The sequence below is a fragment of the Coregonus lavaretus genome, assembly GCF_964263955.1.
Source record: "Coregonus lavaretus genome assembly, chromosome: 6".
Taxonomy (NCBI): domain Eukaryota; kingdom Metazoa; phylum Chordata; class Actinopteri; order Salmoniformes; family Salmonidae; genus Coregonus; species Coregonus lavaretus.
The window spans coordinates 18,379,806-18,403,869 of record NC_139993.1 but is presented as its reverse complement, the minus strand read 5'-3'; the positions used below and the strand labels follow the sequence as shown (position 1 = coordinate 18,403,869).

General features: G+C 40.7%; 1 protein-coding gene across 2 annotated transcripts; it reads right to left on the bottom strand.

Annotated features, from left to right (window-relative positions):
* Nucleotides 1-2,185: 2,185 nt before the first annotated feature.
* On the bottom strand, nucleotides 2,186-23,970 carry LOC311131123 (vitellogenin-like). Of its 2 annotated transcripts, none has more exons than XM_084163938.1 (34): nucleotides 23,883-23,970; nucleotides 23,716-23,736; nucleotides 23,459-23,610; nucleotides 23,119-23,370; nucleotides 22,867-23,028; nucleotides 22,620-22,768; nucleotides 22,383-22,533; nucleotides 22,111-22,268; nucleotides 21,845-22,010; nucleotides 21,642-21,767; nucleotides 21,334-21,552; nucleotides 21,026-21,243; nucleotides 20,841-20,938; nucleotides 20,636-20,760; nucleotides 20,440-20,541; nucleotides 16,283-16,402; nucleotides 15,569-15,755; nucleotides 15,367-15,460; nucleotides 15,071-15,256; nucleotides 14,822-14,966; nucleotides 14,507-14,729; nucleotides 13,876-14,384; nucleotides 13,728-13,772; nucleotides 13,562-13,630; nucleotides 13,253-13,459; nucleotides 12,987-13,129; nucleotides 12,695-12,833; nucleotides 9,064-9,178; nucleotides 8,795-8,978; nucleotides 7,322-7,416; nucleotides 7,107-7,201; nucleotides 3,544-3,709; nucleotides 3,295-3,456; nucleotides 2,186-3,190 (listed from the first exon to the last, which is right to left on the bottom strand). In XM_084163938.1, exons 1-34 carry the CDS (start codon nucleotides 23,920-23,922, stop codon nucleotides 3,078-3,080), a joined length of 5,136 nt encoding a protein of 1,711 aa, XP_084020064.1. In that variant the 5' UTR covers nucleotides 23,923-23,970; the 3' UTR covers nucleotides 2,186-3,077. The 2 variants fall into 2 exon arrangements, with proteins under 2 accessions (XP_084020064.1, XP_084020065.1); XM_084163939.1 differs by having other exon boundaries at nucleotides 13,728-13,769.
* Between the last annotated feature and the right edge of the window lie 94 nt (nucleotides 23,971-24,064).

The following is a 24,064-nucleotide window of genomic DNA, read 5'->3' as shown; positions in this document are numbered from 1 at the left end:
TAGGAAAACCTGCAAAATCGGCAGTGTATCAAATACTTGTTCTCCCCACTGTATATTTACAGTACATAAAATATATATATAAAATATATGTTCCTTTATTATTTTCCCCTAACCCCTACCATCCCTTCCCTAATAGGAGTAAACTAATGGACAACAACTCTTAGGCTTCTACTTCCAGGTTATTAATTTTACGGACACTGTATAGTTTACAATAGTTATCTTTTGTTTGTTTTTAGTCCCATCCTCCACTCAACCCCTCCTATTTATCTCTGAACACCATCCAATTTTAATTTCTATTTGCCATATATTTTTCAACTGTGATGTGATGTTTCACAAAAGTTCTGAACCTTTCTATTCTCATAGATTATACATATTGTAAATTAAAGATAAACATTTTTGCTAAGAGTATTATTATATGATTAATCGATTGACTATGACTTTTTCAATCACCCAGCAGTGCTATTTGCAGAGTTAGCTCCAGGTAAATGTTGCAATTCTTCAGCCATTCCTGAGCGCTCCGATTATTGATTATTGAATATTATATTATGATTTCATTGCTGCTATAGGCCTAAAGAAAATAAAAATAAAAGCTTTGCATTGCAATCTCTGCTTGTTATTTCCACGCTCCATCCCTGATGGTAAAGAACCTGGGTTTTGTTCATGTTTAGTTGTTTATTTATTTATCCTCACCTCGTTAAACCAGGTGGCGTAGCAGCTACAATCTCTAACTTGTCACAACTTGTGCTGTAGTTTGAATGCTACAACAGTAACTGGTGAATGTTTTGTAATGGAATCAGTAGGTTTTGATCATTTCAGTGTGTTTTAAAGCTGATGCTATGCTATGTTCTAAATGAATGTATGATTCTGACAGTAAGCAACTTCTATCCAAATGTGAATATGACAGTGTTTGCGAACTGTATCCGACAGGATCAAGCACTTTACAGTACTGTAATGTCCATCTGGCTCTGCTCATTTGTCAGAGTTGTCTCTCTTGAAAAGTGGAGTTTCATCTGTCCTTATTTAGTGCTGTAATCCAAAGGATTGAATGTGAATCCAAAATGAATATGAATGCAGCCGAAGCATCACCCAAGTGGGTGCTACATATCGTCAATGGAGGAGCAGATACCTACGGAGGAGCGGCTACTATAGAGAAACTGGGAACGTCGGAGAAGGAGAGGGGCCGTGATGAAAAGCTCCTGGTCTGTCTGACAGTCTGACTTTCTCCCTGGCTGTACCAATGATGCTCCCTCCACTCCAGCCTATAGGCTACTGACTTTTTCAAAGCCTCTCAACTCCTTTTCCTTGCAAATATCTGAAGCTGACTAGAGACACCATTCGCTCGCCTCTTTAATTTGTTGTTGTTTTGTTTTGCTTTAAGTGCTTTGAGATTATTTTGTAATGAAAGGCGCTATATACAGTATTCAGAAAGTATTTATACCCCTTGATTTATTCCACATTTTGTTGTGTTACAGCCTGAATTCAAAAAGGATGAAATAAAAATGTTTTCTCACCCATCTACACACAATACCCCATAATGGCAAATTTGTTGAAAATGAAATACAGAAATATCTCATTTGCACAAGTATTCACACCCCTGAGTCAGTACTTTGTAGAAGCACCTTTGGCGGCGATTATAGCTGTGAGTCTCGAAGAGCATTGCACACCTGGATTGTACAATATTTGCCCATTATTCTTTAAAAAATGATTCAATCTCTCCCAAGTTGATAGTTGATCATTGCTAGACAGACTCTTTCAAGTCTTGCTTTAGATTTTCACCGATTTAAGTCAAAACTTTAACTACGCCACTCAGGAACATTCAATGTCGTCTTGGTAAGCAACTCCAGTGTAGATTTGGCCTTGTGTTTTAGGTTATTTACCTGCTGAAAGGTGAATTTGTCTCCCAGTGTCGGTTGGAAAGCAGACTAAACCAGGTTTTCCTCTAGGATTTGCCTGTGCTTATAGCTGTATTTCATTCGTTTTTATCCAAATTCCTTAGTCCTTGCTGATGACAAGCATACCAATAACATCATGCAGCCACCACCATGCTTGAAAATATGAAGAGTGGTACTCAGTGATGTGTTGTTTTGGATTTTCCCCAAACATAATGCTTTGTATTCAGGACAAAAATGTCATTTATTTGCCATATTTTTTGCAGTATTACTTAAGTGCCTTGTTGCAAACAGGATGCATGTTATGGAATATTTTTATTCTGTACAAACTTCCTTCTTTTCACTCTTTCATTTAGGCTAGTATTGTGGAGTAACTACAACGTTGTTGATCCATCCTCAGTTTTCTCATATCACAACAATTCAACTCTGAAACTGTTTTAAAATCACCAGTGGCCTCATGGTGAAATCCTTGAGCAGTTTCCTTCCTCTCGGGCAACTGAATTACGAAGGATGCCTGTATCTTTGTAGTGACTGGGTGTATTGCTACACCATCCAAAGCCTAATTAATAACTTCACTATGCTCAGAGGGATATTTCAGCGTCTGCCCTTCGTGCGAGGCATTGAAAAACCTCCCTGGTCTTTGTTGTTGTATCTGTGCTTTAAAATTCAATACTTGATTGTGGGACCTTACAGATAATTGTATGTGTGGGGTACAGAGATGGGGTAGTTATTAAAAAATCATGTTAACCACTGTTATTGAATGAGTCCATGCATCTTATTGTGCGATTTGTTAAGCACATTTTTACTCCTGAATTTATTTAGGCTTGTCGTAACAAAGGGGTTGAATACTTATTGACTCAAGACATTTCAGCTTAAAAAACAAAAATACAATGCAAAATGTTTTATAAACAAAATTCCACTTTGACATTATGGGGAATTGTGTGTAGATCAGTGACACAAAATCTCAATTTAATCAATTTTAAATTCAGGCTATAACACAACAAAATTAGGGAAAAGTAAAGGGGTGTGAATACTTTCTGACATTTTAAAAATTATTTTCAGAAAAAAATGATTTTTGGAATGCTGCTTGAAATGTATTCACAATTACATTAGGAACAGTCATTCAGAATATTGTAAAAAATAAAATAAAAAAAGAGAACTTTGTTTGTGGCAAAGATGCCAATGAGACTAAGCACACTGCTCAGTGCAGCGACAAACCACATGGGCTTCTGCAGTCTCCCTTAGGTCCACACTCTTATCATAGATGTTCCTCAGACCTTCGGAGCCATTCATGTTGTAATCTGGAATAGGAAAGAAAATAAGGAATTAGGATCTGCAGATGAGTATTCATTGACTACATCAGATACAGTTTGGTATCTTCAGTAAAACAGTTTCGTAGACTCACCGGTGGGGAGGCAGTGGAAACCGATGGTGACAGGGGTGGTCCTCACTGGGAGGCAGCCAGGCAGACAGCGCAGCACAGGTTCAACAGAGTAGCATTTGGACTCCTTGCCATCAACAATCACCTGCTTCTCCAGCTTCACAGACTCGAGCTTCATGCGACATTCTGGGATAGATGGGTACAGTAATATGTTAACTAAATTAACTGACATTTGTTAAAGTGATGCAGCATAGGCAGTAGGCTAAGATTTACCAGACTTGTCACGGCAACTCTCAGAAGGAAGCACCCAGGAATGGGCGAAGCTGACTGGGCTCTTGGTCAGGCGTCCACTGGGTGTACGGTATTCCTGTCTGACTTCTCCATCAGCCTTTCCACAGATTCCACAGGTCTGTCCCTTCATCCAGTCCACAACTTGAACCTGAGTGCCAAGGATCAAACAGGGAATTAGCCAGGCTCTATTTCATGTCTTGGCCCTCCTTTATAATACACTTCCCACTGGGCACACACTCGTTGAATCAACGTAATTTGTCAACATATTGTGACGTGGAATCTACGTGGAAAACACACTGGATTTGAAAAAGGTCATCAACGTGATCTGTTGTTTTGAGGGTGAAATTTCAACCACAGGATTATGTCATCATGGTAATCACATTTCAGTATAGACAAACCTTGTATTATAACATATGTTGAATTTGAACCTTTAAAACAACGTCAGATCTTCAACGTTATATCCACTATCACAAGAAAAAAAATAGGCTGGGCAGCACCTCCTACTGGAGAATTGATCTATCTACAGCTACCTTTGGTCTCCCATCCAGGGTTTTAAGCCCAGCCCTGCTTAGCTAGGATATTTGTCACTGACTATTACCAATGTTCTATCGTCAGAATAATTTTTTGAGAGATCTCCATTTAAAACTACCAGTAAATAGATTCACTGTTGCTATCAAAGTTATTCCAAAGGGTAGGTTTAACAGAACAAATGAAATGTGACCACAGTTTATCACTCATATATTATCAATGATGCTATTTAGGCCTATATAGCATTTATAGTCATCAACAGGTATTGTTTCAATTCCACCCAAAAATCAACTAAAAATAGACAATGCAATAGGCCTAGAGTTTTCAAACGCTGATATTGAATTGTGTTTGGTTGTCAACACAACCAAATTTCCACATTTGAAGGAGATGTATCTCCTGCTTGGATAGTTCCATCTGTGCCACTCACTTAGTCTGGCTTTAATTCCAGTTTGTCTACAAATTAATAATTGATATGTTGGATTCATGTCTCCATCTCAACCAAAACTCAAAGTTAAAGAATAGGACTAAATCAAATCAAACTTTATTTAACCTTTTCACGTGTGAGTTCCAAATATCTCTAACGGTCACCCCAGCGTGAGTTTATTTATGCGCGTTATGTCAGAATGCACTCACTGTTCCAAAATGTGATTGTTCCGCAGCAGGACAGCTAACCCGCGTTGCCCTAAAACCTGCTAATTATCTATAGGCTAAGTTTCAACTTGTCAAGTTCAAATTATTTTCTAACAAGTTTTTTTTAGGTGTGTTCCACCTCCTCATTAATTCACATAAGAAGTAGTCAATTTCACTGTTGTGGACAATTTATGTTTGAGGCTTTACTGAGCCGGACAAACTTTTCTCTTCAACGAGAGCCCAAGCACTTCCCCAGATGTTTCCCTAGATCAAGTATGAAGACATACTGTAGTCAGAACAGGCCTTGCACTAACTTTTTCCCCCTGGCACATTTTCAGGCTGGCGCTCGCATTGCCTTCATTGTTGTTTACCTTACAAATAATAACTTTGGACATGTGTGCGTTCCTATCAAAGTATTATTTTCAGTATATCGTGTTGTCGTTTCTACTGTATATATGTATGGAGCATAATGTATTTACTGTTTTATTCACGTTTTCAAGTACTGGTGACAAATCATGCATTCCGATTGTAATGGACACATATGACGTGTGTAAAATACTTTTTTGAAGGTTGTACTGATTATGATGAGCTAATGCTAAGCTATTTTCCAGCTATGTGTGGTGCCATGTTTGTTGACATCATACAATGCATTCTGGTTGTCACATAAGCGTCTGTCAGACCAAAGATGTTATAACAAGGGATAGTTCATTCGACTGACTTATGGCGCTTTCAAGACAACTGGGAACTCGGAAAGATACGAGGTCAAATCATGACGTCAATGACATTCAGGTCGGAAGGTCGGAGCTCTAGAAAGAGGCCCGAGTTCCCGAGTTGGAATTCCGAGTAGGATGACCGTTCAAAACGATTTCCCCCAATCGGAGCTTGTTCTTTCAGAGTTCCCAGTTGTCTTGAACGCACTGAAGTGGAATTCAGAGATTTCCCAGTTCCCAGTTGTTTTGAACGCAGCATCAGATTGTAACTATGGTACCTCAGGGTTGCCAGCTCAGACTCCCCTTTCCAGGGGTTTTATTTTTATTTAGCGTATGAACTTCTCCTGTGTTTGACCCCCATTTATTGATAAATCACCAATCATAGTAATATTTCCTGCATCATATCCCCCATGATACCTTCCCCAATTTCTACCTCCCATGGACTTAAAAAATAATAATAAATGAACCCCGCCTCAAACCCCCCTAAATGGTTTCATCCCTGTTTAGCTTTCGTGCTACAGTTAGGCTAGGCAGTAGGCTTGTATTTGGGGGTGATGATCTGTGAGGTGATAACATTTTATTTGCTTTGTGATTTGTCAAAAACGGTAAACGACGTGTCAAGTCATGTGCTCCGGCTCTTGTATACACTGTAACAAGTACATAGAAGATTTGTAATATGCTGAAAAGTGGCCAAACTAAGTTAATATTTTTCAGGCAATGGGCGCAGCCATCTTTGACTTTGTTTATGTGCATCTTATAGTGAATGGCATTCTGGGAGTAGGGAGTTTTTACTTGTCAAACATAAACAAACATGGCTGCCTTCATAAAGAATGTAGCTGCTGTTAGCTTAGCTGACACGCATCTCTTTTCTAAACAATATTACATTTCTCCCAAGTGCTCACCAGAGATCTAGCTGTTAGGTCGCTAACTTATGTTGGGTTTTTTGTCAGCGCAACCTGTTATTTAGACTGGTTTATGGAATGAGTTTCTTGAAATGTTCCGTATTGACTGACATTCATGTCTTAAAGCAATGATGGACTGTCATTTCTCTTTGCTTATTTGAGCTGTTAATATGGACTTGGTATTTTACCAAATAGGGCTATCATCTGTAATCCCCCCCCTACCTTGTCACAACACAATTGATAGGCTCAAAGGCATTAAGAAGGAAATCAATTCCACATATTAACTTTTAAGAAGGCACACCTGTTAATTTAAATGCATTCCAGGTGACTACCTCATGAAGCTGGTTGAGAGAATGCCAAGAGTGTGCAAAGCTGTCATCAAGGCAAAGGGTGGCTATTTGAAGAATCTCAAATATAAAATATATTTTGATTTGCATAACACTTTTTTGTTTACTACATGATTCCATATGTGTTATTTCATAGTTTTGATGTCTTCACTATTTTTCTACAATGTAGAAAATAGTAAAAATAAAGAAAAACTCTTGAATGAGTAGGTGTTCTAAAACTTTTGACCGGTAGTGTATGTTCTGTTGCTACTGTTCCAATCACATATTTGTGATGGTACGCTGCAGGGACCAGTCAACAATGATTACAAATATGTGATCGTACGCGTCAAAGGGTTAATGTGTATTTAAAGTTTGATTTGATTTAGTCTATTCTTTAACTTAGATTTTTGGTCCAGTGGAAGAACACATGATTTTAAACTTTTACTCACCTTCCATGTATTCTTATCAAAGTAAACCTCCTGGAGACCATGGCTAGGGGCGTAGAGAGACAGGCCCTGAGCTTTCCGTCTGATCTGGATGGCACCTACAAGCAAGAAGAGGACAATCGTTTTGAGTTTTTGTGAAATTCATTGAAAAACTCAACACACTGCATAATTTCATGTGAAAATAGATGGTTTTGATTTTATAAGGCAGAATGAGAAACCTCTGGGATGCTGGTATGTGAGGTTGTTGATGGGAACTTCCATTCCATTGACCTTCACCAATACATCATTGTCCTTGGGGTACAGGTCAATATCACTGGAAGAGGTCAAATACATGATTTAAAACATTGTCAATTGTAATAATCCTAAAAAGGGAATGCAATTCCAAATGGAGCTCAGAAAACTACAGTGCAACTGTCTGCCAAAGATGAGAAGGCCTTTCAAAATGTATTCCTATGGCTTAGCATTTTTTTATGCTCCAAGGCACAGAGTAAAGTCCTGCACGGGTCAGTTTTTGAGAGCCGCACCGGCCCCGCGCCGGCCACATAAATTCCGAGCCCCACCCGATATCCAACATCAGGACAGATTTTTTCTCTGCAGCATAGAATTATTCCAAAAGCCGATTCGTGACCCGCCAAATAACATCAATTTATTTGTCAGTATGTCTGTTCAACATTTGGATAAAAGGAAACCATGGCATGGATTTAGAATGATTAATTAAGCCTTCTAATTAGCCTTCTTCTTACCTAATGAAAGCCTATAGCCGACATAACAAAACAGTACCTTTACGTTCAATATTGTTTAGATAATCAAATAGTTTAATTGAAACTTAAACAATTCCCAGAATCAAATAGGCTATAGGCTGCAAAAATAGCCTACATTTATTTAGTAGGCTATTAGCTACTCAAACTTTTACCAGCCTCGCAGGTTTAAACGTTATATGGCCTGTGTATGGTCTAAATGAAAGAAAGCCTGAATTAATGTAATAATTAACTGATAATTAACTGAATTATCGTAAACAATACGTGCTTGCACTTTGGCAGGCTGTGTATACATCTACCTGGTTGATGTCTTCCTTATCCACAATGACTCCAAAATCCTTCCAAACCGGGGATTTCACTCTCGCAGCACCTGTTTCCACGATGGTGTATTTCACCATCCTAACCTTTCATTTTATTTCCCCTGTTACATTAGCCATTGTCGCGTGAGCTAGGAGTCATGGAGGATAAACTTGCCAATGTATTGTCGCTTGGCGGAAGGGAACATAAGCTCTGCACGTGGACAAATGAAATGTTTCAGCATCACATAAATAGGCCTACTAATAATATGGACAGGTCCCTGCTCCACTCTCTCGCTGCATGACTGGTAGCCTAGGCTATGTCTGCCTCACCGCTCACATAGCTTAGTGGAATTCTCAACACAATTCAACACAACAAGCTCCTGGGTTTGTAAAAAAATATATCGACCCGCAATATAATTGTTCTGAACCGCGAGCCGAGCCGCGGGTTGAAATAATGTTTTCAATCCACCAGCCAGCAGATTTTTTTTAGGGTCAAGTGCGGGGAACTGTGGGTATTCGACCTGATACAGGACTCTAGCACAGAGCACCTATTTTTATTGCATTGGATGATCTTCCACAGTATTTTTTTTTTTTTTACAATTGTATACAAAAAGCATATCTTTGATGTACTCACATGTCAGAGATTTTCACATTGATATGGTTTTGTTCATAGAGGTTATCCTTCTTCAGCAGAACCATGAATTTGAGCTCTGAGGTGCAATCCTGAGCCAAAACTTGGTAGCAGGAGAGGGGCATCTCGTTTTTGTATCTCTTGTTGTTGAATGTGGTCAGTGTATCTCTGACCATGCTGCATTCAACTAGAGTCAAGAAAAATATTAATCATAACCCCATTCATTACACAGCTTCAAGTAAAATTAGTAAGTTAGCGTTGTCTCTTCTCACCTGCGCTGGCTTTGGAAAACATGTAGTAGATCTGGTCAGCGACATTCAGCTCTTTAGCAGTAGCTCCAATGGGCAGAGCAATGGGGAGAGCCAAGGCCTGTTTGTACACTGTCCTCTGTAATAATTTAGATTTAAATAGCAATGGTCATCAAAATTGTTAAAAGGTTCTAAAAACATTTTTTATAAATCCAACAGTTGGAAAATGGATGAAGATGCGCCAAACTTTTAGAATTTTTAAAATCCATCAGATATTGACTGAATTATAGCACATCAAACATTTTACTGGCATGGACAAATAATGGGATTTTGGTGGGAATTCAGTTATTCAATTTTTTGTAAAATTTCACTCATATATACATTTTCTTATTTTATCAGATATTTTTTTATATATTTAAAAAAGCAGGGTTGCAACTACCAAACACTCTCTCTGTCTACCCTACCAGAACTCACCTGCTCTGTCTAGACTGCCTCATTAATTACTGTTGTCACGTTCTTTTGCATAATTCAACAAGTGTCAATAGCAGGATACCCTTGGATTAAATATCAACAACCTTGGCTCTAGATTACACCTACTGTATCTAAACATATTTTACCTTGTTTGCGAGATCAGACATAATATCACTAGTGTTCATTTTAGGAAGATGCTTTCATTTCAACGCATCTAAATTGTTAACATTTCAACTGTATTAATATAAAAAAATAAAATCTGTCAGTTTAAGCTAGAGATATCTATTTTTTTTGGGATGCGTCTCAATCCACTGCATCTGCCGATGTCGCACTTCCGCATCTGCAGTGAAAGGTGACAAAGCTAGAGTTTTGCTCTACAACCCCCACAAGCGTCTTGGGACTTGTCTGAAGTCGGTACAGCCGATCTGCCAACTTCTTTAGCGTCTGAACAGTTTGGGCTACACACTAATATGACCCTTCTGTGGAAAGGTGAGACACTCACGAACAAGTACATGTCAGTTTTGCTCTAGGACGCCCACAGGCCTCACAAGACTCGTCTGAAGGTCCCCCGGTAACAGTTGAAAAAATGAATGGTATACAGTGAGGGAAAAAAGTATTTGATCCCCTGCTGATTTTGTACGTTTGCCCACTGACAAAGAAATGATCAGTCTATAATTTTAATGGTAGGTTTATTTGAACAGTGAGAGACAGAATAACAACAAACAAATCCAGAAAAACGCATGTAAAAAATGTTATAAATTGATTTGCATTTTAATGAGGGAAACTTCCTTTAGATTTTTAGGGGGGATTATCTGTTGTTCCATGTAGTGAATCTGTTACTCACTGTGTTTGTATGGGCTAATAGAAGTAAGGCCAAATAAAAATGTAGTCATATATATATATATATATATATATATATATATATATATATATATATATATATATATTATACTTCAAGGGGTCTTAAAATCAAAATCAAATAGCTAAATAATCCTTGGTATGACTTTCTTAAAACATTTTGTTTATTTATTTATTTTTACCCCTTTTTCGTGATATCCAATTGTGACCGACCAGCTCCATTTGGTCTTATGTAGCAAAATGTGAAATTGTATTTTTTACATTGGATAATTTATTTTTATTTTTTATTTTTACCTTTATTTAACTAGGCAAGTCAGTTAAGAACACATTCTTATTTACAATGGCGGCCTACACCGGCCAAACCCGGATGACGCTGGGCCAATTGTGCGCCACCCTGTGGGACTCCCAGTCACGGCCGGTTGTGATACAGCCTGGAATCAAACCAGGGGGTCTGTAGTGACGCCTCAAGCACTGAGATGCAGTGCCTTAGACCGCTGCGCCACTCGGGAGCCCAAGTGGATAAAAGTAGAGACTCAGAGCAAGAAAATTGTATATCATACACTACAGTTGAGGAACAATGGGAAAGTAATTCTACTTTGAAAGTTGGTCAACTTGTAACCTCACTTTTGAGAAAATGGCCTTTGATTGTAATAATAATAATAATATGCCATTTAGCAGATGTTTTGGTACTCCCACTGGAGAGCTCTTTGTCTACACCCATTCAGCATTGTTTACACCCTCTTAAGCTATAGCCCCGCCCGTAAACTCAGAGTGTTGTCAGATTGTCAGTTCGTAAATTCAGAGCGTTTCGCTCTCGGAGTGTTCAGAGCGCACACTGGACGCACTGGCCGAGGAGTAGGGTTGATCCGAGCGTTCTGTCCTAACAACAGCAGTCAAGTACCCAAGCTAACTGGCTAACGTTGGCTAGCTTGCTAGCTACTTCCAGACACAAATGAACAGCTCACTCTGACCATTTTACTCGCCCTAGCAGAGCTGGTTAGGCTGTTTTTATGTTATCCAGAGCATTGGTGACTGCAACTGTGCTGCTGGCAACAATTGAATTACGCTTTTTTTGCCAACGTATTCAACATATTCAACGGGTGTTGAGCGTTCGTAAATTTGTCAGTTATTCTTCGCTCTGGCACACTCAGATGAGAGTGCTCTGAAATCGGAGTAGATAGCCAGAGGGAATTTACCAACTACGTCTATCAACAGTTGTCGCATTGACATCATTAACATTCTATTGAAATGGTTACTTGCATAGTGTAGTCTTTTGTTAAAACAATTAACCATAATCCCAACTCATGATGTTACTACCCTGCATTAATCTGCAGGTAGCTAACCAACCAGGTTCAATGTTAGCTAGCTAACATTAGGCTATAACTAGCAAAGCAAATGGTTCTGAAATATGAATATTATTACTACACAGGTCATACACGTAACGTTAGCTAGCGAGCTAACAGTCAACTTTAACTTGAAATGAAAACGACTTTCTGACAAAATTTGAAATGTGTAATATCTGAAAATGTAGCTAGCTAGACTATTTTACCCGTATACATAGATGGACGCTTCTCCCTCTCTGTCACGGATGCCATGGTTGCCCTTAGATGGAAGATGTAATCCGGACACAGGTGTTTTCTCCATCTCCTTAGCTATCATACTCTAATTCTACTGATTTCAAAACACAATCTCTTGGCATATCCAGGCCACTCATTATCTCAGCCAATCATGGCTAGCGGGAAGGTTGCTGTCTTTTCTGTGGCTAAACCAACTAGGCTCGTAATTTAACTCGGGAGGCCTAAAACAATTCCATATAGCTTAGTAGACCCCCCTCCCCCAGCTTAGACAGGGCTTAGTCTGTAGAAGGTGTATGTATTAAATTATTTGTTTTTTCAATTCCACAAAAAATGAACACACATCAAAATAAATTGATGTTTTTTTTATTTCTTGTGATGTAAGTGTTGAGATTAAATCCCTGATGAAGCTTTAGCGTTCTTATAAATGCAACGGAAAGCCAATGTATTCCATTGAGCATTTCAACCAGTACTGGGGTGTGTTTGACAGGTCATTACAAACATTTCAGCGGTCGTAATGTTAACAGGAAAAAACTAGTATAAAAGAGTCACAGGAGTAAAATAAAAGCAATCAATCCAGTGAGATTTAAGTGACAAGTAGATTTTGCACCCCTCAAACACAGGATATAGATGGCTGAAAAAGGCAGATCCTCAGGTGGGCGGGGCATGCGCATTGCTAATTTAAATAATCAGAGAGTGAAGGGAAAAGAGTAAACCAGTAAAAAAAAAGAAGTAGGCCTAAGACTACTCACCTTTGGTGTTTTCAGAATGACATTCAGGGTTCTCTCGGAAGCAACAGCCACATTCAATTTGATTTGCTTAACACTGTTCTTGGCTCTTGCCTGGCTCAGTCCTGCATAGAGAGCAGCACTAGGGAGGTACTCAGCCAACCTGAATTGTGAAGCAAAACATTTCAAATGCATTTTTATTTATTGTATTGACTTATATAAATAGGAAATGTAACACTATTTCATACAGTTTAGTAAATACTAGCACAATGTAAAGCCTAGAAATGAGTCTTCATAGTGAAGTTAGTTACTGTACTTCTTTGCATAGCGCTTCAGTCCGCTGGGAAGTTTGTCCCATGTCAGCTTCACTCGGAATGCAGGGTCTGGTCCCACAAGACCGGTCTCTGCTGTGATCTCAGTCTCAAATTCCTTGCATTCTACTCCCCAGGCAAACTTAGCCTGAGACAAAAACAAACTTAAGTTTGTTTCTTTCATCATGTTGGTTATGACCTCAAGCAGTACAAACTGGTGTACTGCGACATTACAGTACAGTGGCATTGGAGACATGGCCTTTAGTCTTACCATAACTTTGTGGTTGCTTAGAAGAACACCGTCAGCACAAATTCTCCAGTTGTCCTTGGGAGCAAGGTTAGCCAGGATGATTTGCAACCTGGAATTAGCTTTGTCCAAATAAGCAGCAATCTGGTATCCCTGCAGTTCATTGTCAGCTCTCACTGCACGGATGAGGATGGTCACTGCTGGGGCAACAGCATTACCAAGGTATTTGGCCTGAAAATACAGTGTTAAAGTTAATGAATCCTTGTATTCTCTCCCATTGACACCAACAGAGATTCATTATACCCGGCCTTAGTTGTGATATTAAAGTTTCACCTGTTTGTAGATGGCCTCAAAGCTGGAGGCGCTGCTTATGCTGGAGGCTCTTGCCTTAGAGATTGGATGCTGAATGCAAAATAAGCATACCAACTCAGGTTTAATATAACCAAGCATCACTAATAGCTGCACATATTGTACAGTATATGCACTACATAAACATTACCTGGTGAATATGGTTCTTGGCAAACTTCATGTCATAGACTTCCTGCTGTAATAGAAAGAGCAGTCAAAATAGAGTAGTTTAGGTAACTGCTTTTCTCTTTCAGTTGACTGTATTTCAATAAAATATTGTCTTGAAAGTTCTGCCTCACCCTTGAGATGCGGGAGCTGGAAGAGCGAGAGCTGGAAGAGCTGGACCTGGAGGAGATGGACTTAGAGGAGCTGGAAGAGCGGCTGCTAACTGATTTGCTGGAGCTCAGTTTGCTGCTTCTGCTTTTACTGCTGCTGCTGCTCTTGCGGCTGCTACGGATTTTCTTAGACCTTTTGCTGATTGGGGCCGCATTCACATCGATGATCTTGCTCTTGGCACGAGAAGAAGAAGAGGAGGAGGATTTGGAGGAAGAAGAGGATTTGGAGGAAGAGGAGGATTTAGAACGAAGGCTAGAGCGAGAACTGCTAGAGCGAGAGTTGCTGGAGTTGGAGGAAGATCTGGTGCTGTTCTTCAGACCAGGTACCAGGATTTTCTTGAGCTTTAACAGGACTGTTTTTCCGTCTGGAGCTTCCTCCTCTTCGGTCATGGTGATGACTTTGATGATCTTTTCTGCGGCCTTAGGTCCAACTTGTACTTCAATCTCCACTTTCTCAATGACTGGACCAGAAGCTGCCCACAAAGAGAAATAGATACAATTACTTTTAAGATAATAATTTATTATTATTACTATTATATCTTGTTGTATTGATAGTTGTGTATTGGATGTAAATCATAAATATACTGTATCTTGCCTGGTGACACATCAACAAGGACTGAGTGTTTCCCAATCAATGCATAGAGAGGAGAGTTTCTGATGAAGGCTGCGTTCTGAGATTCAATCTCAGCGCATGCCTTGATTCCGAAGAACTTAGATTTAGCACACATTTTCTTCTCCGCTTGGGCTTCAATAGCTCTCAACTTCTTGGGTAAGAAGTTGGAAGGCATATCATTGTAAATGAGTTCAGATGACCTTGACTGAAAAAAATGACAAAACATAAAAGAGATTAGAGGTCATAAGTACAAGAAGAAATGTCTGCTGAAAAGTCAAAATATCATATTCATCTTACCAAACTACCAATCATGGAGGATGCAATCTTAGATGTGAATATCTCCTTTGACAGCTGTGCTACAGATTTGGCCGCAGGAATCATTGGTGTGAATTTTGCAGCTGCAAGGTCTTCCACGTTTCTTGCCAACGCAAGGGTCTCAACACTGTAGCAGTGGGAGACAATATAAACATGCTCCTTCAATTGAACCATAAAATATGTAATGCTAGTAAAATAATTGTACTGCCTCTTCTAGAAAAAGCTACATACTGTACAGATGCAATGTGATTAATGATCTGAACAGGCAAAGCCTCAATCTTGAAGTTGCCCTTGACAATGTCAAGTTTTGCTGTGAATCTGGCAGGGACAATTGTGTGGACTTCAGCTCTTGCCATAAGAGCAGCCTGGATGAAGGCAGTGTTCACTCCCATCACTGCAAATGTATGCATTGCAATGCTGAAAGAAGAAGAGACAGTTAATTTCTAAAACAACAGTAAGCTTCTTTCATCAGTAAAAATGATGTGATTAATTTCCCTCGGTGTGAACATGAGCTTATAAGTATGTACCTTGCTGTGAACTCGGCCTGCAGCTGAATGTCTGTCTTCATGAACTGTGCAACATGGAAGGTTTCAGGAAGAGGTGGAGACATGGTGGCTTTGACTGTGAAAATGGGAATGAAGAAATACAGCCAATGAGACTGAAACCCAAGAGTAATTAAAACTACAACAGCATTACTGCTGTATTACATTCTTGTTCTTGTGAACTTACCATTGACAGTTGCAATGGCAACAGCAGCAGTGTAGAAGCTGAGCTCCATGGGCACACCAACAGCAGTGGGAAATATGTGACGCACTTCGGCAGCCAGCAAAGGCTTAGCATACTGGAAAGCAACTCCAGACAGCAGTGCTCTCACGGCATTCTCTGCCTCTGCCTGAACAGCAGGTCCAGTTGCAAGCTGTAGAGAAACAAACATTGGTCAGCTACCTAGCTTTGATGACATAAGACAACTGTGAAAGTCAACTGTGGAAGAGGTTTAAAGGCCCAGTGCAGTCAAAACATGATTTTCCTGTGTTTAATATATATTTCCACACTGTGAGGTTGGAATAATACTGTGAAATTTTGAAAATTATGATAATGCACTTTTAGTGTAAGAGCTGTTTGAAAAGACCTACTGAAATTTAAACCTGTTTTGGTGGAATGGAGTTTTGGTCTGCCTGATGACATCACCAGACGGTTAATTAGTTTATAGACCAATAAGAAAGAGTTCCAAACCTCTCTGTCAATAACAGCTAGTTTTACGTTTTCCCCTCCCCAATCAGACAGTCCTAGCTACATTTTTGCTTGAGAAATTGCTTTTTGAAAACAATCACAGTAAGGCACTTAATTGTTACCCAGAAATGACTTGATATTGAGATAAAAACAGCTACATTGGATCTTTCAGAATTTCCAGCTAACCTGACGATAAAGGAGTATACAACATACATTAATTGCCTGTTCGATGATGGCCTTGTCGATGTTGGCGAAGGCAATTTCCTGTCCAAAGAACTTCACGTATACGGAAGCCAAAGGCTCGCTTGAAGGCAAGGACCTCCAGTCAGACAGCTGTGGATAGATTAGTAGAGCAAACCTGACTGATCAAATTCAAACTTCATTTAAAAAACATAATAATATAATAATGAAAACCTAATATATAATATTATTTGATTTTATTTAACCTTTATTTAACTAAGCAAGTCAGTTAAGAACACATTCTTATTTACAATGACGGCCTACCAAAAGGCAAAAGGCCTCCTGCGGGCACGGGGGCTGCGATTAAAAAAATAAATAAAAAATAGGACAAAACACACATCACGAGAAGAGAGACACCACAACACTACATAAAGAGAGACCTAGGACAACATAGCCTGGCAATAACACATGACAACATAGCATGGTAGCAACACAACACATGACAACATAGCATGGTAGCAACACAACATGACATTGATATAATCAATAATTTATTATTTAGAGATACATTTGTGAGATTAAAGGGGCAGTGCAGTCAAAAACACGATTTTCCTGTGTTAATAAACCAAAAACAAAGAGAGTTCGCTCTCTCCCAATAACAGCTAGAATGCTCGAATTAGGCTCCTCTTTCAGACCACTAACTGGCGCCAACGAAGATGACTAGCTCTTAGGAAACTTTGCAGTATTTTGTTTTTTATGTATTATTTTGTACATTATTAGCTCAGAAAGTGTTTTGTATCATTATATACAGCCGGGGAAAACTATTGGATATCAGAGCGGCGGTAACACACCAGCATTACGACCAGGAATACGACTTTCCCGAAGCAGATCCTTTGTTTGCTCTCCCCAGGGACAACTGAACTGATTCCAGTGGCTGACCCAAAACATCACCGGCAGAGGAGAGGCACTCGGAGCGGCCTGCTGGTTCGACTTAGGAGGCGCGCACACCACCCACCGCTTCCAAGTATACTACTCGCTAATGTTCAGTCTTTGGTTAACAAGATCAACGAACTCCGGGCAAGGATTTCTTTCCAGAGAGACATCAAGGCCTGCAACATACTTTGTTTCACGGAAACATGGCTCTCTTGGGATATTCTGTCAAAATCGGTCCAGCCAGAGGGGTTCTCAGTTCATCGCGCAGACAGGAATAAATATCTCTCTGGGAAGCAGAAGGGTGGAGGTGTGTGTTTCATGATTAACGACTCATGGTGTAATTGTAGTAACATACAGGATCTCGAGTCCTTTTGTTCACCCGACCTAGAATATCTCACAATCAAATGCCGACCATATTATCTCGCAAGATCATTTTCTTCGGTTATAGTCACGGCCGTGTATATCCCCCCTCAAGCCGATACCACGACGGCCCTCAAAGAACTTCACTGGACTTTATGCAAACTGGAAACCACATATCCTGAGGCTGCATTTGTTGTAGCCGGGGATTTTAACAAAGCAAATTTGAGGACTAGGCTGCCGAAGTTCTATCAACATATCGACTGTTGTACTCGCACTGCCAAAATCCTTGACTATTGCTATTCGAACTTCCGGGATGGTTATAAGGCCCCCCCCCCCCCCCCCCCCCCCCGCCCTCCTTTCGGCAAAACTGACCACGACTCCATTTTGCTCCTCCCTTCCTATAGGCAGAAACTCAAACAGGAAATACCCGTGCTAAGGACTATTCAACGCTGGTCTGACCAATCGGAATCCACGCTTCAAGTTGTTTTGATCACGCGGACTGGGATATGTTCCGGCTGGCCATCGAAAATAATTTTGACAAATACTCTGAAACGGTGACTGAGTTTATCAGGAAGTGTATAGGTGATTTTGTGTCCACTGTGACTATTAAAACCTACCCTAACCAGAAACCGTGGATAGATGGCAGCATTCGCGCCAATCTGAAAGTGCAAACCACCACATTCAACCATGGCAAGGTGATTGGGAATATGGCAGAATACAAACAGTGTAGCTACTCACTCCGCAAGGCAACTAAACTGGCAAAACATCAGTATAGAGACAAAGTGGAGTCGCAATTCAACGGCTCAGACACGAGACGTATGTGGCAGGGTCTACAGACAATCACGGACTACAAAAGGAAAACCAGCCACGTCGCCGACACCGACGTCTCGTTTCCAGACAAGCTAAACACCTTTTTCAACCGCTTTGAGGATAACACTACCAAGGACTGTGGCCTCTCCTTCTCCGTTGCCGACATGATTAAGACATTTAAGCATGTTAACCCCCGCAAGGCTGCCGGGCCAGACAGCATCCCTAGCCGCATCCTCAGAGCATGCACAGACCAGCTGGCTGGTGTGATAATGGACATATTCAATCTCTCCCTTTCCCAGTCTGCTGTTCCCACATGCTTCAAGATGGCCACCATTGTTCCTGTACCCAAGAAAGCAAAGGTAACTGAACTAAATGACTATCGCCCTGTACCACTCACCTCTGTCATCATGAAGTTCTTTGAGAGACTAGGCAAGGATCATATCACCTCTACCTTACCTGTCACCATAGACCCACTTCAATTTGATTACCGCCCCAATAGATCCACAGACGATGCAATAGCCATCACACTGCACACTGCCCTATCCCATCTGGACAAGAGGAATACCTATGTAAGAATGCTGTTCATTGACTATAGCTCACCATTAAACACCAAGCTCATCATCAAGCTCGAGGCCCTGGATCTGAACCCCGCCCTGTGCAACTGGGTCCTGGACTTCCTGATGGGCCGCCCCCAGGTGGTGAAGGTTGGAAACAACATCTCCACTTCGCTGATCCTCAACACACTGGGGCCCCACAAAGGTGCGTGCTCAGCCCCCTCCTGTACTCCCTGTTCACCCATGACTGCGTGGCCAAGCATGCCTCCAACTCAATCATCAAGTTTGCAGACGACACAACAGTAGTAGGCTTGATTACCAACAATGATGAGACCGCCTACAGGGAGGAGGTGAGGGCTCTGGGAGTGTGGTGCCAGGAAAATAACCTCTCACTCAACGTCAACAAAACAAAGGAGATGATCGTGGACTTCAGGAAACAGCAGAGGGTGCACCCCCTATCCACATCGACGGGACCGCGGTGGAGAAGGTGGAAAGCTTCAAGTTCCTTGGCAAACACATCACCGACAAACTGAAATTGTCCACCCACGCAGACAATGTGGTGAAGAAGGCGCAACAGAGCCTCTTCAATCTCAAGAGGCTGAAGAAATTCGGCTTGGCACCTAAAACCCTCACAAACTTTTACAGATGCACAATTGAGAGCATCCTGTCGGGCTGTATCACCACCTGGTACGGCAACTGCAGGGCTCTCCAGAGGGTGGTGCGGTCTGCCAAACGCATTATCGGGGGCAAACTACCCGCCCTCCAAGACACATACAGCACCCGATGTCACAGGAAGGCCAAAAAGATCATCAAGGACATCAACCACCCGAGCCACTGCCTGTTCACCCCGCTATCATCCAGAATGTGAGGTCAGTACAGGTGCATCAAAGCTGGGACCGAGAGAATGAAAAACAGCTTCTATCTCAAGGCCATCAGACTGTTAAATAGCCATCACTAGCACATTAGAAGCTGCTGCTGCCTATTGAAATCACTGGCCACTTCAAGAAATGGAACACTAGTCACTTTAATAATGTTTACAGTCACTTTAATAATGTTTACATATCTTGCACTACTCATCTCATATGTATGTACTGCATTCTATTCTATAATATTCTACTGTATCTTAGTCCATGCCGCTCTGTCATTGCTTGTCCATATATGTATATTTTCTTAAATTCCATTCCTTACTAGTTTTGTGTGTATTAGGTATATGTTGTGAAATTGTTAGATATTACTTGTTAGATATTACTGCACTGTCGATGCTAGAAGCACAAGCATTTCACTACACCCGCTATAACATCTGCTAAACACGTGTATGTGACAAATACAATTTGATATGATTTTATTTTATTTGACAGTCCTAGCAAAATTCATGCTTGAAAAATTGCATTTTGCAAAGAAGTTATTTTTGTTTATTTTTGACTATTTTAATTGACAACAATCACAGTAATGTACTTAATTGTTACCCAGAAATTATTTGATATTGTGATAAAAACGTCTGCATTGGACCTTTAAGTGATCCTTGATACTTACAGCCTTAATGGCACGCTTCATCTTGGTGATCCTGTCAAGATTTTCAGGAGCCTTGGGGATTTTCATAAGAGCCTCCTGGATTCCCTCAGTTCTCACTCCAATCTGAGAGACAAAGATTAAGCTTGCAAAGTTAAAAGAGGGTTTTGGAACCACTGAATCTTTATAAATTCAAGTAGTTTTGAATAACCATTTTTACCTCCAGAACATCAGCAGCTGTTCCAGCAAAGTAGGTGCGGGCTTTAGCCACAACAGCTCTGGGCAAAACGGTGGCAGCATCATTGATGTAGAAAGCACTGGCAGCAGCACCCATCATCAGAGGAGCTGAAGAAAGAAAACAATCATTAAGCCAACATATGAGAGAGAAACCATTGAGATTGTATTTCAGTTCATGAGACCCTTACAATGATAATAGTCCAGGTGGGTGGCTTTGCTGAAACGGAAGCTCAGTCTGTCTAATTTGGGGCTGAGGATCTTGACTGCAACATTGCAGGCAGCAGCACTAAAATGGGAAAATACAATGCAATTAGATTCAAATGCTGATGCAAATCTTGAAGATATGTATTGAGAAATTGAAGCGTGCTCTTACACTGAGGCAAAGTCAGGGGCGGTGCACTTGGTCATGGCCTTAATGAGAGAGTAGACAAAGCTAGCCACCTGCAGATTGGCTTCCTTTGTCACTGCATCAGCAAGAGTAGTTACCAGACCCATGGGGAGGTTTGTTTCGAAAAGCACAACGGTGGCAATCATACGGAGCTCTGGGTGGAGAGCCTTGTCCATGAACAACTGCACAGCAACTTCCTGGATCTAAAACACCCGAAGATAAAACGGTAAGTGGGATTGTTAACATGTCATAAGATGTGGTTGTGTGAACTGACAGAGAGGAGCAATGCTCACCATTCTGGGCTCTTTCTTGGCAATGTTCCTCATAGCCAAGATGGCATCAGCCTGAATTATCAGGGGCAGTGCAGCAGCAGCTGTTCCAAATCCAGGCAGGAGCTTCATGATGGGCTTAAGGCTAGCAGGATGGCCAGCATTACCCATAACTTTCAGAGCCATTGCGATTTCCTCAAAGTTGTTCTTAGCAATAGCCTCAACAAAAAGATTGTGGATGGGCTGTGGAGGTTGAAAGACCCATAAAGAGTTTAATTCTCATCCAATAAGTAATAACTGGAAGTGATGTGATTATGGGAAACATATTTTACCTTCAAAAGGTCAGCATGGCAGGTGGGATATGCAGCACAGTACTTGGAAATCATGGTACCATAACCAAGCATCGCAACCTCACGCAGAACTGGGTTTGCCTGAATCTTGTGGTTGAAAGCCAGGGTCTGGTGGTGCAGGAAGGATGGTTTTCAGTCATCTTAACCAGGATTCAAGAAGAAACCTAATTATAAGGTGAACCTACTTCAAAAAGCTTGATGGTCTCCACATCAGCGGTCACCATGTGCACAGCGGCCACCAGAGCTGGAGCAGCTTCAGCAATGGTAATGGGACCATCCACTAACTCCTCCTTGATAAATTTCAAAGTAACTGGAGTTCCAATGGCAGGGATAGCATCCAGAATCCAGTATCTGAAAAAGTGAATGTTTCACTTTAGTACAGTCACATTACATTCCTGTGCCTGTGTCTTTGTTCAGTGATATTTTTTTCCAAAAAATTATTTGAAAGTACCTGAAAGCTGGCTTGGCCTTAAACTGATTCCAGATGTCTTGAATACTTTCAAAGCTGGCCACACGCATGAGCTGGACAAGCTGAATAAACTTCTGAGGGGCATCGACATGGACCTTAGCCACATTGTATTTGACCAGATGGTTCAGAATGTCCACAATCTGATGACAGAAGCAATTTTTGAAACATTATCAGGAATTTAATTTGAGAAAGCATTACTCAAAATGTAACTCAAAATGTAACTCAGAGAAAGGGACTACTAGTAGTCATTGTACCTGAGCATGTGCGTTGCTGATTCTAAGGAGCTGAATAGGTGTCTGGAGAATCTCAGTGGCGAACTGATACTGAATGGATCCACGGTGAAGATATTCTGCTTTGATAGGCTCAACTGGGGTCTTTTTGATCTCAACGAAAGCAAAGGTTTGTCTGTAAACAGGCAATTTAAGCTCATTAAGAATTGTTGCTGTATACAGTATACAACATTCCATTATTTTACAAATCAGTGAACATACTTTGCTTCCATCTGGGCAGCGCCATTCATCTCATTGAAAGGTGAGAACTGATGGAGCTCAGTAACAGTGGCCTCCATGATGATAGCACCAGTGGCAGTGGGCTTCATGATGTAGTTGTAGGCGGCAGCTCCCCTTAGGTTCTTTCCTTTCTGTGTAGATAAAACATATTGTTAGTGATATTGTTATTGGGCTAGAATATCTGTAGTAATTTCCACTAAAGCCAACAATGAGTTACATTGGCTCCTACCTGCTGGCACTCAACACAGTTCTCTGTGTAAGCCAGACCAAACTCTTTTATGATTCTCTCCTGGCAGTGATTCAGATCCTTGGTCTTGGTCAAATGGATGTACCCGGTCTTGGCATCTTCACTGATCACATAGTGGGTCTTGCACACTCCCTGAGCTCCAGCCTAGGTAATACAAATGAGAGCATGAGTGAGAAGATCAGACATTAATCATGGAAAGATATGTATGCGAATATGAAAAGATACAACTCTTACCTCCTGCATCTCATAGACGTTCTGTGTCTTCTTGATGTTGAGCTGAAGGATGTTCAAGATACCTCTATGGATATTTAGCACTGTTTCAGAGACACCAGTGGGGGCAAATACCTTACCCACAACACCATTGGCATACTCAAACTTGATTGGAGTCAAGAGCTGAGCAGCCAGGGCTGAAGTGAGCTTTGAAGCTGGGACAAAAGGATCTTTGGGCCAAACACCACTGTACTCAAAGATCTCAGGGTCCACGAGCTACAAGGAGAGATCAATATATTAGTCATTGTAGTGGACAATGCATTTAGATATGTTATGTATGTGAACTTGATGTGTAGCCTTATACCTTCAGCATGTAGATAGTTGGGGCAATTGCACTGATGAGAACTTTGCTGATTACTTTTATTCCTGCTCTGGACAAACCCTCTTCAGGTAGACCGCCCAGGAGCAGTGCCTCATACTTGTACACATAGGTCTTACTGGCTTCAAATTCAGGGGCTGTAAACATTAATTTAGAGAGTTGTTAGTCATGTGTACATTTATTTTCAAAAATTCTGTCTTGCGCTTAAAATGTGTAAAATGTTGTAATGTAGCATCATTTACCAAAGTTAACATGTTGACTCGCTATATAGATGGAAAGAAAAAGTAAGTCATTATTCAGTTTGCATTCACTTCCAACTATGTCAAATGAATCAGAATGGCAAAATTACATTTCTTTTAAAATTATATGATCTAAAAAGCAAGTCTGAAATAATCTGAAATGTACTCACCCACAAGAGCTAGAGTCAGCGCAAAGACAACTGCTTTCATGGTCAGTGGGATGTGAGGAAAAACATTCCCAGACAGCCTTTTAAAGCTAAACTTTTGCTGATAATGCCTGTGTCATAAATATATAATTAACAAATGGACAGCATTGCCAAGTAGTTATTTTGTTATTTGGCTCAGATTGAAG

What these genes read in the sequence shown, in the direction of transcription:
- LOC311131123 (XM_084163938.1), bottom strand. Translation starts at nt 23,922, where the DNA reads ATGAAAGCAGTTGTCTTTGCGCTGACTCTAGCTCTTGTGG. An exon ending in AATGTGAAAATCTCTGACAT is followed by an intron (nt 7,417 to 8,794) that starts GTGAGTACATCA and finishes GACCTCTTCCAG; the next exon opens with TGATATTGACCTGTACCCCA. An exon ending in TTTCCACTGCCTCCCCACCG is followed by an intron (nt 3,191 to 3,294) that starts GTGAGTCTACGA and finishes TTCCTATTCCAG; the next exon opens with ATTACAACATGAATGGCTCC.